The sequence below is a fragment of the Dreissena polymorpha genome, chromosome 10, assembly GCF_020536995.1.
Source record: "Dreissena polymorpha isolate Duluth1 chromosome 10, UMN_Dpol_1.0, whole genome shotgun sequence".
Lineage (NCBI taxonomy): Eukaryota > Metazoa > Mollusca > Bivalvia > Myida > Dreissenidae > Dreissena > Dreissena polymorpha.
Window position 1 is genome coordinate 37,275,491 of NC_068364.1, and position 22,613 is coordinate 37,298,103.

The 22,613-nt window shown below is 38.1% G+C and overlaps 1 protein-coding gene across 3 annotated transcripts in view; it reads left to right on the plus strand.

Annotated features, from left to right (window-relative positions):
* The window catches only part of LOC127847104 (very low-density lipoprotein receptor-like), a 72,625-nt gene that overhangs the window by 25,571 nt on the left and 24,441 nt on the right, over positions 1-22,613 (plus strand). For all 3 annotated transcript variants that reach the window (XM_052378714.1, XM_052378715.1, XM_052378716.1), the window contains exons 11-19: positions 1,635-1,772; positions 2,466-2,588; positions 3,242-3,388; positions 4,756-4,829; positions 6,036-6,260; positions 12,341-12,525; positions 20,555-20,775; positions 21,271-21,477; positions 22,232-22,475. In XM_052378714.1, the coding sequence (XP_052234674.1) occupies positions 1,635-1,772; positions 2,466-2,588; positions 3,242-3,388; positions 4,756-4,829; positions 6,036-6,260; positions 12,341-12,525; positions 20,555-20,775; positions 21,271-21,477; positions 22,232-22,475 (1,564 nt within the window). The remainder of the gene's footprint in view (positions 1-1,634; positions 1,773-2,465; positions 2,589-3,241; positions 3,389-4,755; positions 4,830-6,035; positions 6,261-12,340; positions 12,526-20,554; positions 20,776-21,270; positions 21,478-22,231; positions 22,476-22,613) is intronic.

The window sequence follows — 22,613 nt, forward strand, 5'->3', positions numbered from 1 at the left end:
CGGGAACCGAATTTTGAAGGCCTTTGCAAACAGTTTGGATCCAGATGAGACACCACAGAACTTGGCGTCTCATCTGGATCCAAACTGTTTGCTATTCTGATAGTATTCTTTGGAAAAAAATCGAAGAAATGCTAATTTTAGAAATTCAGCAGACGACAATTTAGCAGACGACAAATTTCCCAGCATGCAAAGTGTTAAGCCCAGTTTAGCAAGAGTGCTCCTATTTTTATGTCCCCAACTATAGTAGTGGGGGACATATTGTTTTTGCCCTGTCTGTTGGTCTGTCTGTTGGTCTGATGGTCTGTCTGTTGGTCTGTTGGTCTGTCTGTTTGCGCCAACTTTAACATTTTGCAATAACTTTTGCTATTATGAAGATAGCAACTTCATATTTGGCATGCATGTGTATCTCATGAAGCTGCACATTTTGAGTGGTGAAAGGTCAAGGTCATCCTTCAAGGTCAGAGGTCAAATATATGTGGCCAAAATCGCTCATTTTATGAATACTTTTGCAATATTAATGATAGCAACTTGATATTTGGCATGCATGTGTATCTCATGGAGCTGCACATTTAGAGTGGTGAAAGGTCAAGGTCAAGGTCATCCTTCAAGGTCAAAGGTCAAATAAATGTGGCCCTAATCGCTTATTTTATAAATACTTTTGCAATATTGAATATAGCAACTTGATATTTGGCATGCATGTGCATGTCATGGAGCTGCACATTTTGAGTGGTGAAAGGTCAAGGTCATCCTTCAAGGTCAGAAATCAAATATATGTGGCCCAAATCGCTTATTTTATGAATACTTTTGCAATATTGAAGATAGCAACTTGATATTTGGCATGCATGTGTATCTCATGGAGCTGCACATTTTGAGTGGTGAAAGGTCAAGGTCATCCTTCACAATGTCAAGGTCATCCTACAAGGTCAAACATCATATAAGGGGACATTGTGTTTCACAAACACATCTTGTTTCAATTCTTAAAAAAATGGCCCCACCTTTTTCATTGAGAGCAGCTCAAACATAATTCATTACAGATGTTGCATGTGCAATTCACAAGTGAACTGCAAGAACAAAGAGAAGTGCATGGATATTAATGCTCAGCTGTGTGACAAAAATATGATGTTTCTTTACAGAGGCAGCATTTACCATTCACGAGGTGAAGTGTAAGAACAGAGAGAAGTGCCATCGATATAAAAATATAGAATGTTTTATAAACCCCCACCATAGGCGGAGGGATATTATTTTGGCGTTGTCTGTCCATCCGTCCGTCCGTCTTTCCGTATGTCCGGCCGGCACTTTTGTGTCCAGAGCCATATCTTGGATGTGCTTAGGGGGATTTCCTTGAAACTTTGTATGAGTATATATATGGATAAGAGGATGATGCACGCAAAATGGTACTTTACACCATCGGATAATAACGGAGTTATGGCCCTTTGTATCTTGAACAAATGCTTTTTTTGTGTGTCCGGAGCAATATGTTGGAAGTGCTTTGACGGAGTTGATTGTAACTTGGTATGAGTATATATATGGATATAAGAGGATGATGCACCTTGGTGTTGTCCATCCGTCAAGAAAACTTTTGTGTCCAGAAGTATAATGGCGGGGGATATCAATTCAACGAATTTTTGCTTCAGAGGCAACATGTGCCATTCACGAGGTCAAGTGCAAGAACAGAGAGAAGTGCATAGATATCAGTCAGTTGTGTGACCAAGTGAACGACTGCTCGGACTCCTTAGATTCATCCGACGAAATTAACTGCCTGCCATGGAACGGTTTGTTACATTCACCTGGCCTTGGAAACATACAAATTAAATGCCTTAATTAAAACGGTTTGTTACATTTTCCTGGCCTTGGAAACATTAAAAATTAATTGCTTGCCTGCAAAAATTCTTTTACATTTGCCTGACTTTGGAAACATATAAATTAATGTTTTATTTAAATAACTGCCTTTCTGGGAACAATTTGTTACATTTGCCTGGACATGGAAATATAAAAATTAATGTTTCTTTCAATAATTTATTTTAAAATTAAGTTTTTTCTCCATACTTCTTATTTAAAATCTTGTGCATTCTTGTATGAGTCTATTTATCCGTTTTCTTCCTGCAGTGTTTTTTTCACCATTTTGCGCATGGGGCCGGGTCCCTTTGAATTGGAAAATTTGCAGTGTTTTGACTAAAATTGTGAAATTAGTGATGTTGCTGTTTTGCTTAAAAATGCTTCAAATTGAAAATAGAACTGTTTTCAGTATTATTTTTACAAAGTTTGAACTTATATGGCTGTATTGGAGATGAACAAACTTGGTAAAATCTGTAAAAATAAATTGTTCTTGTTTGGAAATTTTTCAATCTGGAATTTTTACGTCCCATTTGGGAAAAATATTTATAAAAAATTCCATTGGGAATGGGGACGAATGCTGGACCCAATTTTAACTAAAAAACACACACTGTCCTGTGGTGGTATTTCAGTCACTAAGTGCCCATCGAACCACACGTGTCAGCACAGCTGTAGCATGAACACCACACTTGGAAGGATGTACTGCACATGCAAACCGGGCTTCGAGCTTGGGGCGGACGGAAAGAGTTGTAGGGGTATGTAGTCGGGGAACTTGGGTTTGTAGCCAGCAAATTGGTGGTATTTAGCTGGTAATTTGGCGGTTTGTGTCGGTAATTTGGTGGTTTGTAGCCGGAAACTGTGCAAAAGGCAGAAATATGATGTGCAATTGGATTTAGTCCATTGATATAGTAATGTTTTGCCTTACATTTCGCCATTATATTCGAGACTCGCTCTGGGAAAATGGGGTTTAATGCATTTGCTTAAATTGTTGTCTCAGATAAGCCTGTGCAGTCTACACAGGCTTATCAGAGACCACACTTTTTGATTTTATGATAATTTTCATTCAAAGGATGTCTCTTCTGAGCAAAAATCCAGTCTAGGCGGAAAGTGTGGTCCCTAATTAGCCTGCGCAGACTGCACAGTCTGTTTTCTCAGAGCAAGGCACATTTGTATTATCCTTCTGCTTTGTAGCAGTTAACTACGTTAAGGCAATCACAACATGTGTACTTAGTTAATGCCATTTATCTTTCAACATTTTGGCTTACACATTATCATCCAGAAAAAGATGTAAATGATAGGTTTGACTTGCAGGCTGTTCTGGTTTTATGCTGTTTGCACATAGCCATTTTCACTTTGCTTCTGAGTGGGAAATTTAAAGTGTTAAAAAGTGGATGTTCCTCTTTCACAGTGATGAATCCATGCAACAAGTTCGGCGCCTGTGATCAGTTGTGCATCCCTGAGAAGGAGAAGCCTTTCTGCATCTGCGCAACAAATTACAAAGAGGAGACATTGGTGTATAATGATACCTTAAGATACAGATTTTGTTCTGCCATAGGTGAGTATGGCAACAGCAAAAAGTAAAATAGCAGTGATTTTGTCACTTTTTACCTTTTAGGGTTAAGGTCAGAATATTCATATTCGGGGATTTGATAGCAAAAGGATAGTAAGAGGTTAAAAAGTAAGGTTAATTGAGGAGTTAAGTTCTGGCTCCTAATTGATAAAAAAAATGGAATATTTAAATTTATGAGGACATGATAAACTTTTAATTGTTCGTGCCAGTCTTAACTTGTTGGAAAAAGTTTGATAGTTTTGTAATAGATCCAAAAAATGGAAATAAGCCATGAAATGTTCTTTTTGAAGGCTAAAGAGGGATCCTTTTAATTGACGGTGGTGGTAATAATATGAATTTAAAGTAAATAATGGTGATTTTAAGATGTATTGTTAATAGGGTGGGGGGGGGGGGCAGTTGTGTTAGAAGATTATGAATGTAAATGTTATGTAAAATGTGCAATACATTATTTCTATTCAGTAAGAAAACATTAAATTTAAGTTGTTAGGTCAGCATTGAACAAATACTTGTGGCTAGTTTTTATGCCCCCTTTCGAAGAAAAGAGGGCATATAGTGATCGGACTGTCTGTCTGTCTGTCTGTCCGTCTTTCCGTCACACTTTGCGTTTAGGTTTCAAAAAATGCTCATAATTTCTATGTCCCTTGAGATATAACCTTAATATTTGGTATGCATGTGTATATAGACAAGGCCTTTCCATACGCACATATTTTTACCCCTGTGACCTTGACCTTGAACTCAGGGTCCACGTTTAGGTTTCGAAATCTGCCTTTAGGTTTCGAAAAAAGCTCATAACTTCTATCAAGCATTTATAGGGGGCATAAGTCATCCTACATGACAGCTCTTGTTTATTTTAGAATTGAGCTTCTCTCTGTATAAACCTGGCTCAATGCATGTGCTTCAAGTGTCCTTCTTGATTAGCCTGTGCAGTATACACAGGCTAATCAGGGATGACACTTTTGGCTTTTATGGTATTGAAACAAAGTCTCTTATAAGCAAAGCAAAAATCCAGTCTAGGCAGAAAGTTTCGTTCTTGATTAGCCTGTATAGACAGCACAGGCTAATCTGGGACAACACTTTACCTATGTGCATTTAGCCCCATTGTCCCGGATCAAGGCTTAACCGTTTGCATGCTGGGAAATTTGTCATCTGCTAAAATGTTGTCTGCTGAATTTCTAAAATTAGCATTATCTTTGCTCTTTTTGAAAGAATACTATCAGAATAGCAAACAGTTTGGATCCTGATGAGACGCCACGTTTTGTGGCGTCTCATCTGGATCCAAACTGTTTGCAAAGGCCTTCAAAATTTGTTTCCAGCACTGAAAGAGTTAATTGTATTATTTTTCATGTTTGCAGGAAATGATCCCAAGCTGCTGATACCTGATGAAAACAACCTCTATATACAAAGTCACAACCTGACTCAATCTCGGGTAAGTATCTTGTGTTTTGCAAATAGTTCTACCCAGGAAATAGACTCGAGAGTTCGAATAATCCCTAGGGCTTTAAAAAAAATTGAGGTTAAATAAATAGGTTTAAATTAAATGGACTGTGATTGAAATTCTCCAGTATTGGACGTGAGTTGTATATACCGGTAGATATGAAGCTGTGCTCTGAATCTTTATGACTTCTGTGTGGCTTGGTCATGAAATTTTGTCTGTGGCCATTTTTATGAGTCAAGTAGGGCAGTTGTCAAAAATTAATAGTACAATTATTGGAAACCATTATGGCAAAGTTCTTAACCCTTTTCCACTTAGAAGCAAAGTGAAAATGGCTATATGCTAACAGCCTGCAAGTGGTGCATTTGTAGTCCCTTAGAAAGTTAAATTTAATTAAAGACTTTTACTTGATTAAAAATTTTTAAGTTTTATTTCCAACCCTTAGATACTGATGAGCAGCATACAGCATAAAACCTGAACAGACTGCGAGTTACTCATAGGGTTTTCTCGTTTTACGCTGGTTGCATATAGCTCTTTTCACTTGGCTTCTGAGCGGGAAAGGGTCACATGACATACCTTTAAAATTAGTAGAACGTGAGCAGCAAACAGCATAAAACCTGAACAGGCTGCGAGTAACTGTTTTACACCAATGGGGCGAAATATTTTAATTCCATAAATATAGACCTCGCAAGTGTTTCATCTGGCATGCATGATGGTCATTATATACTTAATAGTTTACCTATATACTTCAATGTAAAAGAGACAACTTCAATCGAAAATAAATGCAACAATTTGCACATAGAGAACCCCATAACCATATCTTTTCTTAAAGGCCATTCTAAGCGGAATTGATTTATGCAATAAAAAAGATGTCATGTTCAATCCAAGAAAGAACTTGACACGCATCAAAATCAACTGTTTTTGCAACTTTTTATTCAGCTGTTTCTTAGTGGAATGTAACCTTTTTCAGTGCAATGCTTTTCTATAGTCTCCAAATTTATCATTTTTCAGGGATTCAGTAGTGAACACCTATTCATGCCCTACCATTAACTCCGCATAATAAAACCCGAACAATAGGTTAAAGTGTAAAACATGCCTTCGAGTCAACTATGATAATTTTTTAGAGAGTACAGCCCTACATGAACCGATTATTTAGTATACTGTAACCTGATGTATTTATTTAAATCCATTCGTTTTCAGTACATCTTAAACGGGGCCAGCGACAAAGACAGCACGCTGGGTAAAGTTATCTCCCTTGATGTGGACACGACATCAGCTGAAGAGGTGTCCGTGTTCATCCTGCAGAGGCTCAACGAGCGTAACATGATCGTGAAGGCTGTTCACAAACAGAACACCAAGGGGAACAGTAACAGTCCGAATAAACGAGAAGCTGATCCAGTGATGAAGTTGACTCCCTTGGCTAATGTAAGTGGATTGTAACCCTTTGCATGCTGGGAAATTTGTCGTCTGCTAAAATATCGTCTGCTGAATTTCTAAAATTAGCATTTTCTTCAAATTTTTTCAAAGAATACTATCAGAATAGCAAACAGTTTGTTCTGTGGCGTCTCATCTGGATCCAAACTGTTTGCAAAGGCCTTCAAAATTCGTTTCCAGCACTGAAATAGTTATAAAAAAAAATTTAGGGTTCGGTAATAAAGTTTTTTAGCTTAATGTTTTGAGGAAAAGGTAAGCTATTACACAGGCCCAGATTTTTCAACTTTAAATATGTCTTTGTGGTTGTTAAATCAAATAACTGACACAAAATGTTTGTTACACTATCACAGCCAAAGAATAGTCAAGCAGTATTTTAAGATTACACTATTATACTTGTATTGTACTTTTGCACTGGATAACAAAAAAAAAGATAAAGTATAAAAATAATTGCTTCACATAATAGCCTTATCTGAAACAAAGAGTAATAAAAGAGAATATATATTGTCTTAAAGTGTCCACAAACCTGGATGTTCTGGAGGGAAGAAAATAAATTTTAATATCATAAATACACACCTGCTATCCCTAGCTATATCTTTCCAAAGTGGGTTAGCTACTCCAGAAATCTTCAAGTGACGGCCACCTCTCCTACTGAAAACAGATCAGGTTAAACATAGTATAATGTAACCTAACCGGAAATCAAGAACCGTAACTCATCTTCCTTATCTGGAGAACACAGACCGCCATTTTTCTGCTCCTGTGGAATTTTGTGTTTTCTTTCATTTCTGCGTGGTGTTTTGGGTTTTTGATTTGATAAATTACATAATTTGTCATTTCTGCTATATTCAGAAATCTTTTCTCTTTAAATTACGTTGTAAATATTGTTATTTTCAGATTTTGCCGGTTTTTTCTTCGGGCTCGTGCACTTGTGCACGAGCTTTTCGTGGGTTAGTCAAAAAGTATTTTGTACAGTTTATAAACCGTATTTAACGGTTTTATTCATCATAATTGTCACTTAATATTGTTTCTTGCGTAAATTCTTTTCTAGTTTCAAATTAAGAAATTAGAATGAGTTTTCAATTACGTGGCGTTTGTGGTCATTTAAAAGCGTCGTGGGATAACCACGACACTTGTTTATCATGCACTTTGTATACAGTTGACCATAAATGTTCTATTTGTAGTTCATGGGACGATGACATTTTGCAGAAAGCAATACGTTGCAGAACGTTTTTGAGCAAGAAACGACCAGATGTACCATCAACAGATGGTTTTTGCCCGGTGACTTTACAGACGTCAGATGATCAATTGCAGCATCAGTCACTGGGTATCAGGCAAGGTGGCGATTGTACTTTACCATTGAAAAGTCGATCAACATCAGACCTTATGGCGACAACTGTCAGCCAGTCTTTGCCTGATGGCATTGGTCAAGGACATCGACCAATGACTATAAGCCTCCAGTACCTGATCCGAATTCTGGTTTAGATTTCTCTTAATTACCTATTCAGGATCCTGACATGAATAAACTGTTGCTTACCATACCTAGTTCTTCAACATGGGTTTCGGTTCCTTATTCCATCTAGAACAATGGAAAGAAATAGAGAAGAGCATTAGGTCTATCTAACCAAATAGACTTAATGCTGGCAACTATCTTGCGCCTTGTTTGTGATTGGTCAGATTCGGTTCGGGATGAACTTCGGGATTTATTGATACATTTATCCCTGAACGACATTGAACCTTTCACATAATGCTGCTTTTTCAATGTCGGAGATGTTAAGGATTCTCAGAGATCTTATTCTTTTTTCTTTACCTAAAGATTTTCTATTAGAGCCAGGTATGAATTCGCTCAGGGCAGCACCTCTCATCAGGATTTCTTTTCGGTGGAAAGATACAAGAAGCACTCACAGCTGATAAAGATGATCAACTTCATGCTTCTCTTGCAAGAAAAAACTCTGGACAACGCCAAGGGGCCTTTAAGCGACCGGCTTCTAGACCACCGGCAGGTCCAGTAGTTAAGAAGGATAAGAGGAATAATCTTTCCTCTAAAAAACCTTCCTGGAATCCTCGGTCAGGTTCTAATAGATCTACTCCAAGTAACAGACCATCTTTTTCTCAGCGGTCCTCTGTTAGGAACCCTGCTAAAAAGAACAAACCTCAGCTAGATAAGAGGAATTCCAAACCTCCTGTCGGCAGGGGCGGGCCTCCTTCTTATCAGCCCTAGGAAACAACCCTTTCTACCACAGATGCCGGAAATACCAGTAGGGGCCAGGCTTCTACATTTTTTAAATCGATGGCTTCAAATAACTTTGGACACTTGGGTTCATTCTCTTGTTATAAAAGGCCTGACTTTTCAATTCGAGAACAGACCTCCTCTTTCACGCGTCCCCATAGAATTGGTATCTCCGCATCCTCATATTCCAGAGTCCATAAGTGTTCTTCTGGAAAAACAGGCGGTAGGAAGGGTACAAGATCCATATTCTCCAGGGTTTTACAGACGTCTTTTTCTTGTTCAAAAGAAAAATGATTCCTGGAGACCAGTAATAGACTTAAAAGCCTTTAACATGTATCTACTCAAACCAACTTTCAAAATGGAGACTCCGTCCTTCATACGGGACTCCATCAAACCTCTGCACTGGGGGGTGTCCTTGGACTAGGAAGATGTATACTTCCATGTTCCTATATCCCAACTACGGAAAGTACCTGCGATTTGCCTTTCAAGGCCAGGTTTACCAGTTCCGAGCGATGCCATTTGGGTTGGCAACGGCTCCACTAGTCTCTACCAAGCTAATGGCTGCGGTCGGAGCACACCTCCGGGTGCAGGGTATCCTTCTTCTCCAATATTTCGACGACTGGCTGTTACACCAGCACGATCGTCCATTGCTTCTGCGTCACCTAGAATTCTCTTGGAAGGAACTCCTATCCTTGGGACTCCTTCTAAATGCGGACAAGTCAGATGTCATTCCTTCTCAAGATTTCACTTTCGTTGGAATATATTTTTTGACTCGCGTCAATCAGGTCAGAGTTTCACATCAACGTATATCAGACCTTTTGCTGAAAGTCAAATGGGTTTTGTCCCAATCTCATATAACAGCTCAAGAATTTTCTCTCTCTCAACGGTATCCTGAGCTCAGTAGCAGACTTTGTGCAGTTGGGACGTCTGTTCCTTCGTCCTATTCAGCATTACCTCTCAGCGTGTTGGAAATGGTCTCCGGACAATCTGTTTACAAAGATTCCAATTTGTCCAGAATTAGTGCCCCATCTTCAGTGGTGGCTAGACGAGGACAATCTCTTGGCAGGAGTACCCCTTCTTCATCCGCAACCTTCTTTATTCCTAATTACGGATGGGAGCAAGGAAGGGTGGGGTGCTCATCTGGAACCACTCAGTCTGATAATTTCAGGGTCGTGGTCTCATCAGGAGTCACAGCTACATATCAACAATCTAGAAATGCGAGCAGTTTTTCTCGCAGTATCTCATTTCCAGTCACGTCTTCAAGACTTGTGTGTGATGGTGTCAACAGACAACACGTCAGTTGTGATTTACATCCAGGCGCAGGGGGGAACACATTCTCACTCCCTGTATCTGGAAACCAAGGAATTACTTGTTCTCTGCAAGACGCTCAATATTTCTCTTCTGGCCAAATATCTTACTAAGGCTCCATACGAACCTCTAGATCAAGCTTCTTTCCAGTTCCTAACTTGGAAGACAGTTTTCCTTCTTACTATGGCTTCAGCCAAAAGGAGAAGTGAAATTCATGCTCTTTCTATCGAGGATGGTCATCTTCGTTTTGATTCCTCAAATGGATCTGTAACGTTGTTATGTCAGCCAGAATTCCTTGCTAAGAATCAACTCCCCTCTATGGCTTCTAAACCCTTCAAAGTCTTTCTAATACTTGTGGACATGAAGATGATGATAGACTTCTTTGCCCTGTCAGGGCGTTAAAATTCTATCTTAAAAGAGTAAAGTCTATTCGAGGTTCTTGTAAGAGACTTTTCATTCCGTTAAAAGGGGGGGATAGTCTGCGGCTTCTATTTCTCGATGGGTAGCCTCGACTATAAGGAAGGCTTACTCTTCTCTGTCATCTAGGGATTTATCCCTGTTTATGATTAGACCACATGTTTTAAGAGCTCTTTCGGCTTCGTGGGCGTATATAAATAATGTTCCACTTTCTGAAGTGCAGGTGCTATCCAGAAACTAAGTACAATACTGTACTAACAAAGATTGTATGAGGACACATTTCGACTATCTCTGGCTGAAAAACCTGATTATCGGTTTTTGCTGTGATGGGAAAATATAAAGAGTACCTCCCGCCACTGCTACAAAATCAGCTTGGGATAGCATGGGTATTTATGATATTAAAACAAATTTTTCTAAAATAAAATTCATTTTAATTATTAAATACTGTAAACGTATAGAAATTCGTTGGTATGAAATTTCGTGGTTTAATAAAAAAAAACTACTGATTCGTTGACACGTAATTTCGTGGATTTCAAATAAAAAACAACTAATTCGTTGATACATAATTTCGTGGGTTTCAAATTTTCGGGGAAGACTGACGGCAGTTAAACTTTTATTAAAACAACCAGAGTTATAACGAAGCATAATCTGCTGATCTGTGTTGACAGCAAGACTTGAGGTTTATGTGCAATGAAGCATGAAAGTGTTGCCGATAATTGTCAATATGAGCGATAAAATGGCGCACTTGTGGGTCCCTGCTCGCTAATTGCCATCATTGTTGTTTTGACAATATTTGCAATTCTCAGCGCAATCGGTCCCCTAGTAGTACAATTGAGTAATAAGGTCCCCAAAATCACGTGTGAAAATCGTTATGTCTCTTTTAACTTTAATTGGCACTAATTGACAAATGTGAAAAATCTGCAAGCTGTTAATTTGAGGACGTCACGTAAATGAGAACAATCGTTGATGTTATATTTATTAACCATACATACGTACGTTAATGTATAAAACGTACATTAAAGATGATCGACAAAAAAAGAAAAACTCACAAGACTTTAGATTTTTATTAATGCACTTGATGGCGAACAAATTTATATTTTATATAAACACACTGTCATTCATATTAAGTATTCATTAACATCGTAGTTCTTATCATACTAAGTAATCATAAACATGTTAGTAAATATCAAACAAATATAATTCATGTCAAATGGGTGGAAAATAAGAACATTTTTGATTCGGAAATATTTAATTAGTCAAGATATAGCGTAATGCGACCTACTGAAGTGAAGTAACTATAACAAAAAAAACAAATATCTCGGATAACCGACAACAAAAGAAAGTATCGGCATTGGCATTCCGAAATGACAGATTTTGGATAAAAAATGTAAAAATAATCGTTGGTACTTGAATTCGTGGTTCAGCGGACCAACAAAATCTACGAAAATTCGTACCACAAGAAATTTAATGATTTAACAGTACTTACCTGCTATCGGTAAGTCCTACCTCTCAACCCCGCTCATCGTTTTATATTTTCATAATTAAGTTGAAAAGGAAGATGAGTTACGGTTCTTAATTTCCGGTTAGGTTACATTATACTATGTTTAACCTGATCTGTTTTCAGTAGGAGAGGTGGCCGAATTCTGGCACTTGAAGATTTCTGGAGTAGCTAACCCACCTTACCTTGAAAAGGTATAGCTAGGGAAAGCAGGTAAGTATTTAATAATTAAAATGAATTTTATTTTAGAAAAATTTGTATTATTAATATTAAATGTAAAGTTAATGTCACGTTGTATACCGAAACCTTTACAATAGAAGTTTTGAAAAATTACACTGACTTGTTTAATATCAACATATTTTTATTTGTTTCATCTGTGTTTTGGCAGAAATCTAATACTGTAAAAGCATCTGTATAAGTGGACATGAATTTCTTGTTGTGTTTTTATAATGATTTAAAAAAATCAAATTCCAGGATATCTGATTTGAAAAAAAAAAATGAGGAATTTGAATTTTCCAATGTGGTTTTGTTAAAATCATTCATGGATCGGTCAACCCACAAAATCAACAAAAATGTATGTCACACCAATAATAATGATTTAACAGTATTTTGAATGACTCACAGGACCTGACTGATCCTCGCAGCATAGCAGTGGACTGGATTGGCAAAAACCTGTACTGGACAGACATACAGGCGACCAAGATTCACATGCTCCACTACAAGGATGTTAACGTGGCTGCCAGAAAGGTCACGGTCATTAACGAGGGTCTTCTGAGGCCTTTTGCTATAGCCGTGGATCCAATTGTCGGGTAGGTGGACATTTATGTTTATTCCGTTATTTAACTCTTTCTTCCATTAGAAGCAAAGTGAAAATGGCTATGTGCAAACAGCATAAAACCAGAACAGCCTGTGAGTTACTCGCAGTCTTTTCAGGGTTTAGGCTGTTTGCTGCTCATAAGTATCTAAGGGCTATAAATGTTGCCTTTAAAAGTTGAATTTAGTAAGAAAGGTATTGAATTTAGTTTAACCTTCTTCTAAGGGACTACAAATACGTAAACATACATATCTAAGTGTTAAAGGGATGATATAAGCCTTGGTGTGGGAAATCTATGTTAATAATTATGTCAGTGTGTTTGTGAAGCATTATCAGGACCTTTTTTTATGTCATAAATACTGACCTGCTATCCCTAGCTTTCTCCTTTCCATGGGGAATTTAATCATCCGGAATTTTAACTGGGAATCGGCCACCTCAATACCGTAATACAGGCCAGGTAAAACATAGTAAAATGCAACCTAGGCAAAAATCAGTAACCATCCCTCATTATTCTCTCCAGATCAACCAGGTGTATACGTGTCTTTTACGGCTCTGAATTGAAAATTGTTTTTATGCCCCCAGAACAAAGGTTCTGGGGGCTTATTAAAATTGCACCGTCAGTCCGTCCGGATTGGTTTTCGCTCAATAAGTCAAGCAATTATCATCAGATCTTCACCAAACTGCATGAAAATGAGTAAGGCAATAACATCTAGGTCAAGTTCAATAATCGGCCAAATTGACCCAGACGCTCTTGAGTTACGGCCCTTGAATCGTTGTAAAATTGTTTTTTTTCTTGTTTCCACTCAATAACTCAAGCAATTGTCATCAGATCTTCACCAAACTTCATGAAAATGTGTAAGGCAATAACATCTAGGTCAAGTTCGATAATCGGCCAAGTCGACCCAGACACTCCTGAGTTACAGCCCTTGAATCATCGAAAAATTGCGTTTTTCTCGTTTCCGCTCAATAACTCAAGCAATTGTCATAGGATCTTCGCCACACTTCATAAAAAAGTGTAAGGCAATAACATCTAGGTGAAGTTTGATAATCGGCCAAATTGACCCAGACACTCATGAGTAGCTCTTGAATCATCGAAAAATTGCGTTTTTTCTCGTTTCCGCTCAATTACTCGAGCAAATTTCATAGGATCTCCGCCACACTTCATGAAAATGTGTAAGGTCATAAAATCTAGGTCAAGTTCGATAATCAGCCAAATTGACTAGGACACTTCTGAGTTATGGCCCTTGAATCATGAGTTTTTTTCCTTATGTTATGAAGTTGTGCATGTTGGATTGTTATTGACCTATATCAAAACTGAACTTTTTTATGCCCCCGGTAAGGTGGCATATAGCAGTACCACTGTCCGTCTGTCTGTCTGTCGCACTTTTGCGTTTAGGTTTCGAAAAATGCTCATAACTTCTAGGTCGCTTCAGATGTAACCTTCATATTTGATATGCATGTGTATATGCACAAGGCCTTTCCATACGCACACAAATTTTGACCACTTCGACCTTGATCTTGAACTTAGGGTCCGCGTTTAGGTTTCAAAATCTGCGTTTAGGTTTCCAAAAAGCTTTTTGGGGGCATATGTCTTCCAATGGAGACAGCTCTTGTTCGATTTATTTCACTTGGTTGATTGGGGTTTTAATAGATAAATTGTGTCTTTTTATTTCTCATTTGGATTATTTTTTGTTGATTTAATGGACTTTTGTTTCATTTGTAAAGGTAAGCCATGCTTGCTTTTATCGAACAATGGTTTATTTCTACCATGCTGGGTGTTTTCAGGCGCGAACAACCACGTGCAAAATGTGCTCTTCTAATACATTGCTAGAACGTGCAAAGCATGTTCTTCTAATGTGTTAAGAGATCGTGCAAAGCGTGTTCTTCTATTGACAGATTGTTTATCATTTGCCATTGTGTGCAATAATGAATTTAACGTTCCGTATGAAAATCTTATTCATCGTCATTTTATTTTTCATCTGTTTTGAATTAAACTTTTGTTTAATTTATGATCTACGGCAGTGTTATTATATGTACAATTTATTTTCTCTTTTACAATAATAACTGAGATAATGTTTATTATTTTCAATATTGGCAAATGTGCCGTAGGCTAATCTGGTCTGTGACCAGTTTATTGTTGAATATGTTTTGCTCTTGTTTTTCATATAATTAACTACATGATGGTCGCAGATACAAGAGTTGATAAATACCCGGTGACTTTGCAGACCATGGATGACAAGTTGCAGCATCAGTCACGTGGTACCGGGCAAGATGGCGACCGTACTGAGCTTATTAAGTTGAACAGTCGGTCATCATCAGACCATATGGGTTCCCCTATACACCGGTCATCATCCGTTGACCCACTGGACATGATATGACCGGTACTTCACCGAGGACGTTGATCACGGACCTTTGGCTCTGCATTGATCGACATCTGGCCGGTCCGGCCACCGGTCCGGTCAACGTTTATCACCAGTCATCACCGGTCTGGTCACCGTTCATCACCGGTAAGGTCCGGTCACCGTTCATCAACAGTCACCGGTCATCACTGTGCACCGGTTCGTTCACCGGTCAACGGTCAGAAGAAGTTTTTCATCATCATCGGACTATTGTTGTTGTTGTTGTTGCTGTTGTTGTTGTTGTACTATTCTTCTTCTTCGTCGTCGAAGGACTCATCATTGTCAACAATCTGTCACCATAGATACAACAGGATAGACATCGGACATGCCTCTCGTTAACTGAGCACAACAGGATAATCATCGAACACACGTCTCCTTCATTGAGCAGTTCTCGGTGTCGATACGCTCGTAAGCGATCAAGTCAACTCTCACGGAGACAATAATGTAGGAGACCTTATTTCCAGCGTAGCAGAACAACATTTCGGCATAGCAGGTATATGGGACATCGACACTCCTCACCTAGGCATTAATGTACCTACTGGTCATATCGACGATCTCCATTTTATTCCTTTACGGAGAATCATGTCTCCATTCCACGTGTGTTGGTTCCCCTACGGCATCCACACATGTTGCAGTCACTGAACCGTGTTTGTATACGAACACTAGTTCGTTTAACTTTCAGGCTTCGGGATTAGGTGTTCATTTCTCCACTATGACTACAATGGACACTTTATGCCTATTAATACTGATAATCTACCGTTGTTTTCCGGTTTACATTATCAGATGACTTCGTGGATGGTCATTCTTCTGCACCAGATTTTTCCATTCTGACACATTTATATTATACCGGTCATTTCACCGGACATCGGTCACCATTCACCGGTCATATCACCGGTCACTGGTCACCGGTCAGAATAAGAAGTCGTTCAGCATCATCGGATTATTTTTCCTCCTCATCTTTGTTATCATCATAGGATTATTCTTCCTCCTCTTCTTCATCATCAAATGAATCTTGGTCGTCTGATTTAATGATCTCTCATCGTTATCGGATTGGATTTTTGTTACGCTCTTCTTTTCCGAGCAGTTCTCGACATTAATATCAGACCATATGGATTCACCCATATGTCGGTCTATAACTGGTAAAGCACCGGTCATATTATGACTGGTCCGTTTACCTGGCGAAAGTTACCGGTCATTGACTGGTCCGGTTCGGTCACCAGTTACTCATCACCGGTATAACACTGTGTTTTCATCGGTCAATTTTATAGTATCACGGGTATCTTCTACATTACCTAGTTGTAAACCCCTGGCTATGATTGTATTGAATACAATATTTTATGGATTCAACAATCTACATGACATTTTGTGTTTTTCAATACTGATGTTCTACTGGCGACCGTTGGTTACGAAATCATCTCCACTGACTTGGTCTATGGTTGATTTTCCTGACCAGCTATCCATTAGGGTGCTGTTTATGAACTACTCATACTAGAAGATTATGAAATACTTATATCTGTTATTTCTACTTCTATCTCAAGCGGCTACATGCAGACTAATGGTCTTGCAGATAGTTCGGCTGAAGTCTAGCATTGAGGTTGAACATTACTATTTGACCTCTATTAATGTATGTTCGAGACCCAAAGGATGAATTGTTTTAACCGCCTTTTCCTGTTGGCTACAGACTTTGCAGTCACTGTCACGGAATAGTTGGGACACATACGTGACTCTAGCAGGATTAGCAAGTCGACTTCTGCTTTTCTATTGCTCCTACGACAGTGCACATTTTCAAGTTACTGGAATCAACAAGATTTCTGACACTATCATACTTTCACTTTCTATGCCAGTTGTTTCTACTACTATCTCAGTTTTTGTTACTCCATGTTGGAGAATTAATAACTGAGAGAGTTCTGATACATAGGATTACCTACCAGATTGACCGCATGGCGGCCACAGTATTGTAGATGGCTTGGGAGCTATTAAACTCAGATCTTAGATGCTAAGGATTTGGAGGTACCTCATCTTCTCTTTACATCTTCAAGATTCCATTGCTGGAGACAATTTTATTAGACAACTTTTCCCTATTAAAGTTCTTCTTCTATTACACTTCTGGCCATAACATGCCGTCTTCCTATAACTGATCGTATTCCTTTCGTAATTCGTCTGGTTAGGAGTCTTGAAGTAAATGGATTAATCAAGCTAGATTTGAAGACTTCCAAGCATTCTACCGGCAAGGGTCGATCTCTTTCATGTTATTCCTAGGGTTTTCACCCTTTTCTGCCACCACACCTCCGATGCCGGAGGTACCACTTTTAGTCATATTTCTGTACTTCGCAAATCGATGACTTCACTACCTTTATTCTCCAGGATTTTAAAGGCGCCTTTTATTGGTTCAAGAAAGAGGCTACTGTAGATAGGTCATAAACTTATAAGTGTTCAACACCTTCCTATTCTACCAATTTTCAAGTCTGTAGGGAGTGGGAAAGTTCGGCTTGCCGTGTATTCTTTCCCCACCCATCATTGACTAATGGTTCCGGCCACCGGTTGGTATTACTGGTCCGGTCACCGGTCTTTCTGCTGAGACGTCTCTTCGTACGTCCGTTTCAGCTTTAGTTTTAAGATTTTTGGAATTAATCTCAGGATTATTCAATCACACAGATTTCCATCTTTTTGTCTTTATTTCGCACGATTCTGTGGTGTCTTGACGAGAAAATTATCTTGGCAAGAGTATAGTTTCTTCTACCACAATTTTCCTTACATCTTATACAGATATTAGCATGGAAGGTTATGGATGATCACCTAGAACCACTTATCCTGATATTCTCAATTATTTGATATCCTAATGAATATCACCTGCACATCAACATCTTTAAAAGCAAGCATTCTTTTTAGCTGTTTTTCATTAACAACACTTTTTTACGGCTCCTTTGTGATGGTTTCAGCTAACACACATCTGTCGTAGTTTACTTCCAGACACAGAGGTGAACATTTTATCACTCTTTGTGCCTGCAAACCCCGAACTTTTTCGTTCTTTGCAAGAACATCAATTTTTCTCTATCGTCTTACACATACCAGGTCGTCTCAACGCCCTGTTGGACGTTTTGTCTTGCAGTTCTTTCTGTTGAATAAGTTTTCCGTTGAGTTTAAATGAAATATGATTTGCGCATGCGTGGCAGCGTTTTTGCTAATGGCGTCGATGTAGATGCAAAGTAAAGCGAGGTTGTTTCTCATTTAAGGCTTGTAATAAGTGTTATGCGATCGTAGATCGCAGTGTAATGCTGAACAATGTCAATACACTTCATAGAAATCGATCAAGCAGTGTGTGCGATTGTTATATATTCGTCCACTTGATATAAACTGGATACTTACGTTTATTCTATTTTTGTTTGGATTATCTTGGTGAGTTTTTGCCATATTTTCAAATAAATAAACCATGGGATTATGGTTCTACGACCTTTTTAAGTCTCCTGTACAAGTATTTTCAGGAAACTTCTTCACAGGTCAAATATCATATCTCAGAGAGACATATATTTATTGATCAAAACATGTGCCACTACATCTCTGGCCATTATTAAGTTATCTCTACAGAAGATTTTTTTTTATGCTTCCCGAAAATTTTCGGGGAGCATATAGTTGCCAGTTTGAAGTTCCTTCCGTACTTCCTTCCTTCCGTCACACTTTTGTAACCGTTTCTCGTAGCACCTTCAATACTTTACCGATCTCTTTCATATTTGGCATGTAGGTACCTTGCATGGACCTCTACCTTTTGATGAGGTTTGAGGTCACTGGGGTCAAGGTCACCGAGGCTAATAATAGATTTTTCCATCACACTTTTGTTACAATTTCTCATCGCACCTTCAATACTTTACCGATCTCTTTCATATTTGGCATGTAGGTACCTTGCATGGGCCTCTACCTTTTGATGAGGTTTGAGGTCACTGGGGTCAAGGTCAAGGTCACAGTGGCTAATAATAGATTTTTTTTAGGTGGTTATTAACACATAGATTGACAAAGCACATCATCGGGGAGCATCCATCAGTTTCACTGATATTCTTGTTTGTTAGAGTTTCAATCCTTGTTACTTTTGCAAGGATAATTCCATCAGAACTGTATAAAGGTTCTATGGAAATTCTTTTTTTGACTGGGTATTCGAGAGCATAGTTATTACCTTAATCACTGCTGGATGCATAGAGGTTTTTCTCATCTTTTTCTTTGATGATAAGAAATTTGTTCTTCTCTCTGTTAAAGGATAGAAATTATGCTTTCGTATACCTTGTTTTGTGTAAGTCATCACAACATTGTGCTGTCTTACCTATTTCAGAACTTATCCAAGCTATGGAACGTCAACACTATGTTTTTGTGTTCCTTTACCTTCTTAAGCGGTTTTGGCTTGTGTTATTGGGTGGCTTAATGAGCTTTCTATGAATTTTTTTTTCATCAGGCTTATTAACAGTTCCAATAAAATTTTAAGACGGTTTTCCTTCTTATTGGATTTTACCATACGGAAAAGTGAAATTCATGCTTTTTCTGTTGAATACGACCAATTCAAGTTGGAACTTGGATCTAATGTCGTCGTCATTGTTTTGTTTCAGCCAGGATTCCTTGCTTAATATCAAGTCCTCTATATGGCTTATAAAATCTTCAAGTTTCCAAGTTTTTCTTAAACTGGTAGACTTGAATATGAGGATAAACTTCTATGGCCAATCGTGGCTTTGAAGTTCTATCTCAGCAGTGTTAGTTCATTTGAGGTTCTCAAAAGACACTCTTCATTTCTCATAAAAAAAAGATGTGTCTGCGGCATCTATTTCTCGGGGTTAGACCTCGACTAAGGAAGGTTATTTTTATCTCTATCTAAGGATTCATTCCTTTTTAGGATCCGACCGTATGAATTAAGAGCTCTGTCTGTTTTGTGGGCATATATTAATAACACCCCACTTTTTGACATTCTCTAAGCTGTTTTCTGGAGGAATCCGACCACCTTTTTATCTTCGTTTTCTGAAGTGCCAACAATACAATTTGTATATGTTTGGTCTTGTTGTGGTTTCACTGACGGTAGTGTCTTCTTTACAACATAAACATATTTACTTTGTCAGAGAAGTCATAATTAATACCGGTTTAACGAAGATTACCTGATAACCCGTGTATTGGGTTTTGCTATCATTAGCTGATAAACCTGTGTATGGGTTCTACTGTGATGGGAAAATATATACAAACCTTCCCACCGCAGCTGCAAAATCAGCTAAAAATAGCAGGTCAGTATTTATGACATTAAAACAATTTTTTTAAGTAAAATTCATTTTAATTATTGAATACTTACCTGCTATAGGTAAGTCCCACCTCCCACACCGCTATTTGATTATTATTTTTGTATATATATATTAAAAGAATAATGAGGGTTGGTTACCAATTTTTGCCTAGGCTGCATTGCACTATGTTTAACCTGGCCTGTATTACGGTATTGAGGTGGCCGATTCCCAGTTACAATTCCGGATGATTAAATTCCCCTTGGAAAGGGGAAAGCCAGGGATAGCAGGTAAGTATTTAATACATAATTAAAATGAATTTTACTTAAAAAAATTGTTTTTATTGTCTTTATTGTACTTCATAATAGTGCTGACAATTTTGCAGGAAAATTTTCTATACGGATTATGGAAACCCGCCAAAAGTCGGCTCAGCGAACCTTGACGGTTCCAGCGTGACTGCCATTTTACATGACCAGCTGATCTATCCGACGGGAATCGCCGTGGACTATGTCAATCAGCGAGTGTACTTTGCAGACGCCAAGAAGCATACCATCGAGGCTGTAAAATATGACGGAACTGATAGAAATGTGGTTCAAAAACTAAGTGGTAAGTAGACATATTAACATTATTTCTTTTTTCTTATTTTTTTTTACCCCACACAGCTGATTAACAATATCTTTAATGAAAGCATTTAGTCAAATAGACTATTTTGTTTATTGTATTCTTTTGTTTTTATGTTTTATTTGAAAAATCCCGAAATACAGTTGAACACGTCTATGTTCAGTACCCTTTAAACAAATTAATCGCTTTCTTTTAGTACTGATTGGTTTCGTTAAAAAAATATTCATCATTAATTCAAATTATTGTTTAATTTTTTCAAAATAAGTAATTTGTGCCCCCCCCCCCTCTTTTTTTCAATCAAACCAATATTTTATGTATTTTAAAACAACAACATTAATTGCTATTTTGAAGCCCCACCCCCTCCCAACAGTTTCTTTGTAGAAAATACCCATGTTTTTTATTAATCTTAAATTTTTATCATTTTGAGTTTTTCCCTCCCCTAAAAAATCAATGAAATGAATCTCTCTCTATTTTACTCAGCTGATGATGTACCCTATCAGCTTGACATCTTTGAAGACTTCGTGTACGTAATGATGTTCAACAGTTCTCGGCCAATCATCAAGTTCAGCAAGTTTGCGACCCGGTTTCCTGGAAAACAGAACATCGTAGAGGTCACGCAGGGTTTGCAACATGTCGGCGATATTGTCATTCTGCAGGAGAATAAGCAGATAATTCCGGACGACGCATGTAACCATTGATTGAATTTATCACTCTACATCCGCCCCCCCCCCCCCCCCCCCCCCCCCCCCCCCCCCCCCCCTGAAATAAATCATTAAGGCTGACTCGGGGTAAATGGAGCTAAATGCATTTTTGTTAAATGGCGTCCTATATTAGCCTGTTGAGTCAGCACAAGCTAATCTGGGACAACACTCATCAGGATCCAAACTGTTTGCTATTCTGATAGTATTCTTTGAAAAAAAATCCAAGAAAATGCTAATTTTAGAAATTCAGCAGACAACATTTTAGCAGACGACAAATTTCCCAGCATGCAAAGGGATAAGCCCGGGTTTCCCAGAGCAAGGCTAAATTGAATGCAATAATTTTAATTAAAGAAAGTGTGCTGTGCATGCTGTTTTAATAATAGGTAAACACTTGATCAAATCTTACATTAAAATTAATTTTCCATTATATTCAGATTTATGTGTCATGGCTATTGAACACATTCTTAATTGCTTGCCCACATTTAATGGCCTAATGTGTGTTGCATAGGTTCTCATCTAAATTTTAAACCATTTAAAATTAAACTAAAATTCTTCTTAAGTATTTCATAAAATTTACAGCACTAAAAATTCTGCCAAAAGAAAAGACCAACGCTTACGTCCAGTTTCTTTACACTTATATACTGTTCCCTAAAATGTTCAGCCCTAAAAATTCTGATGAAGACCAACTGGAAAGTTGAGTTGCTTAAATACTTATATTTAGCATTATCTAATATTTACAGCCCTAAAAATTCTGCTGAAGACGAACACAAAAGTAGAGCTTAACGCCTGTCAGTCGTCACCATGTGGCAATCGCAGCCTGTGCGTCAATGCGCCCTCTATGAAGCCCTACTATGCCTGTTTGTGCGGTGACGGGGCCACGTACAACAACCAATCGAAGACATGTGACTACATGAAGTGTCCAGAAAACTACTGCGGTCGCCACGGAAACTGCTCTGTCTCCGATAACAACGAGTACAAGTGCTCGTAAGTTTGACGAATTTGTTCAATGCTTTGTTGTCAACATTAGGATATTGTATTGTATGATTGAAATATTCAGCGGATGTCTTTGTTATCAAATGATTTACATTTGGATCAACAGTTATATAATATGAGCCTGGAAAA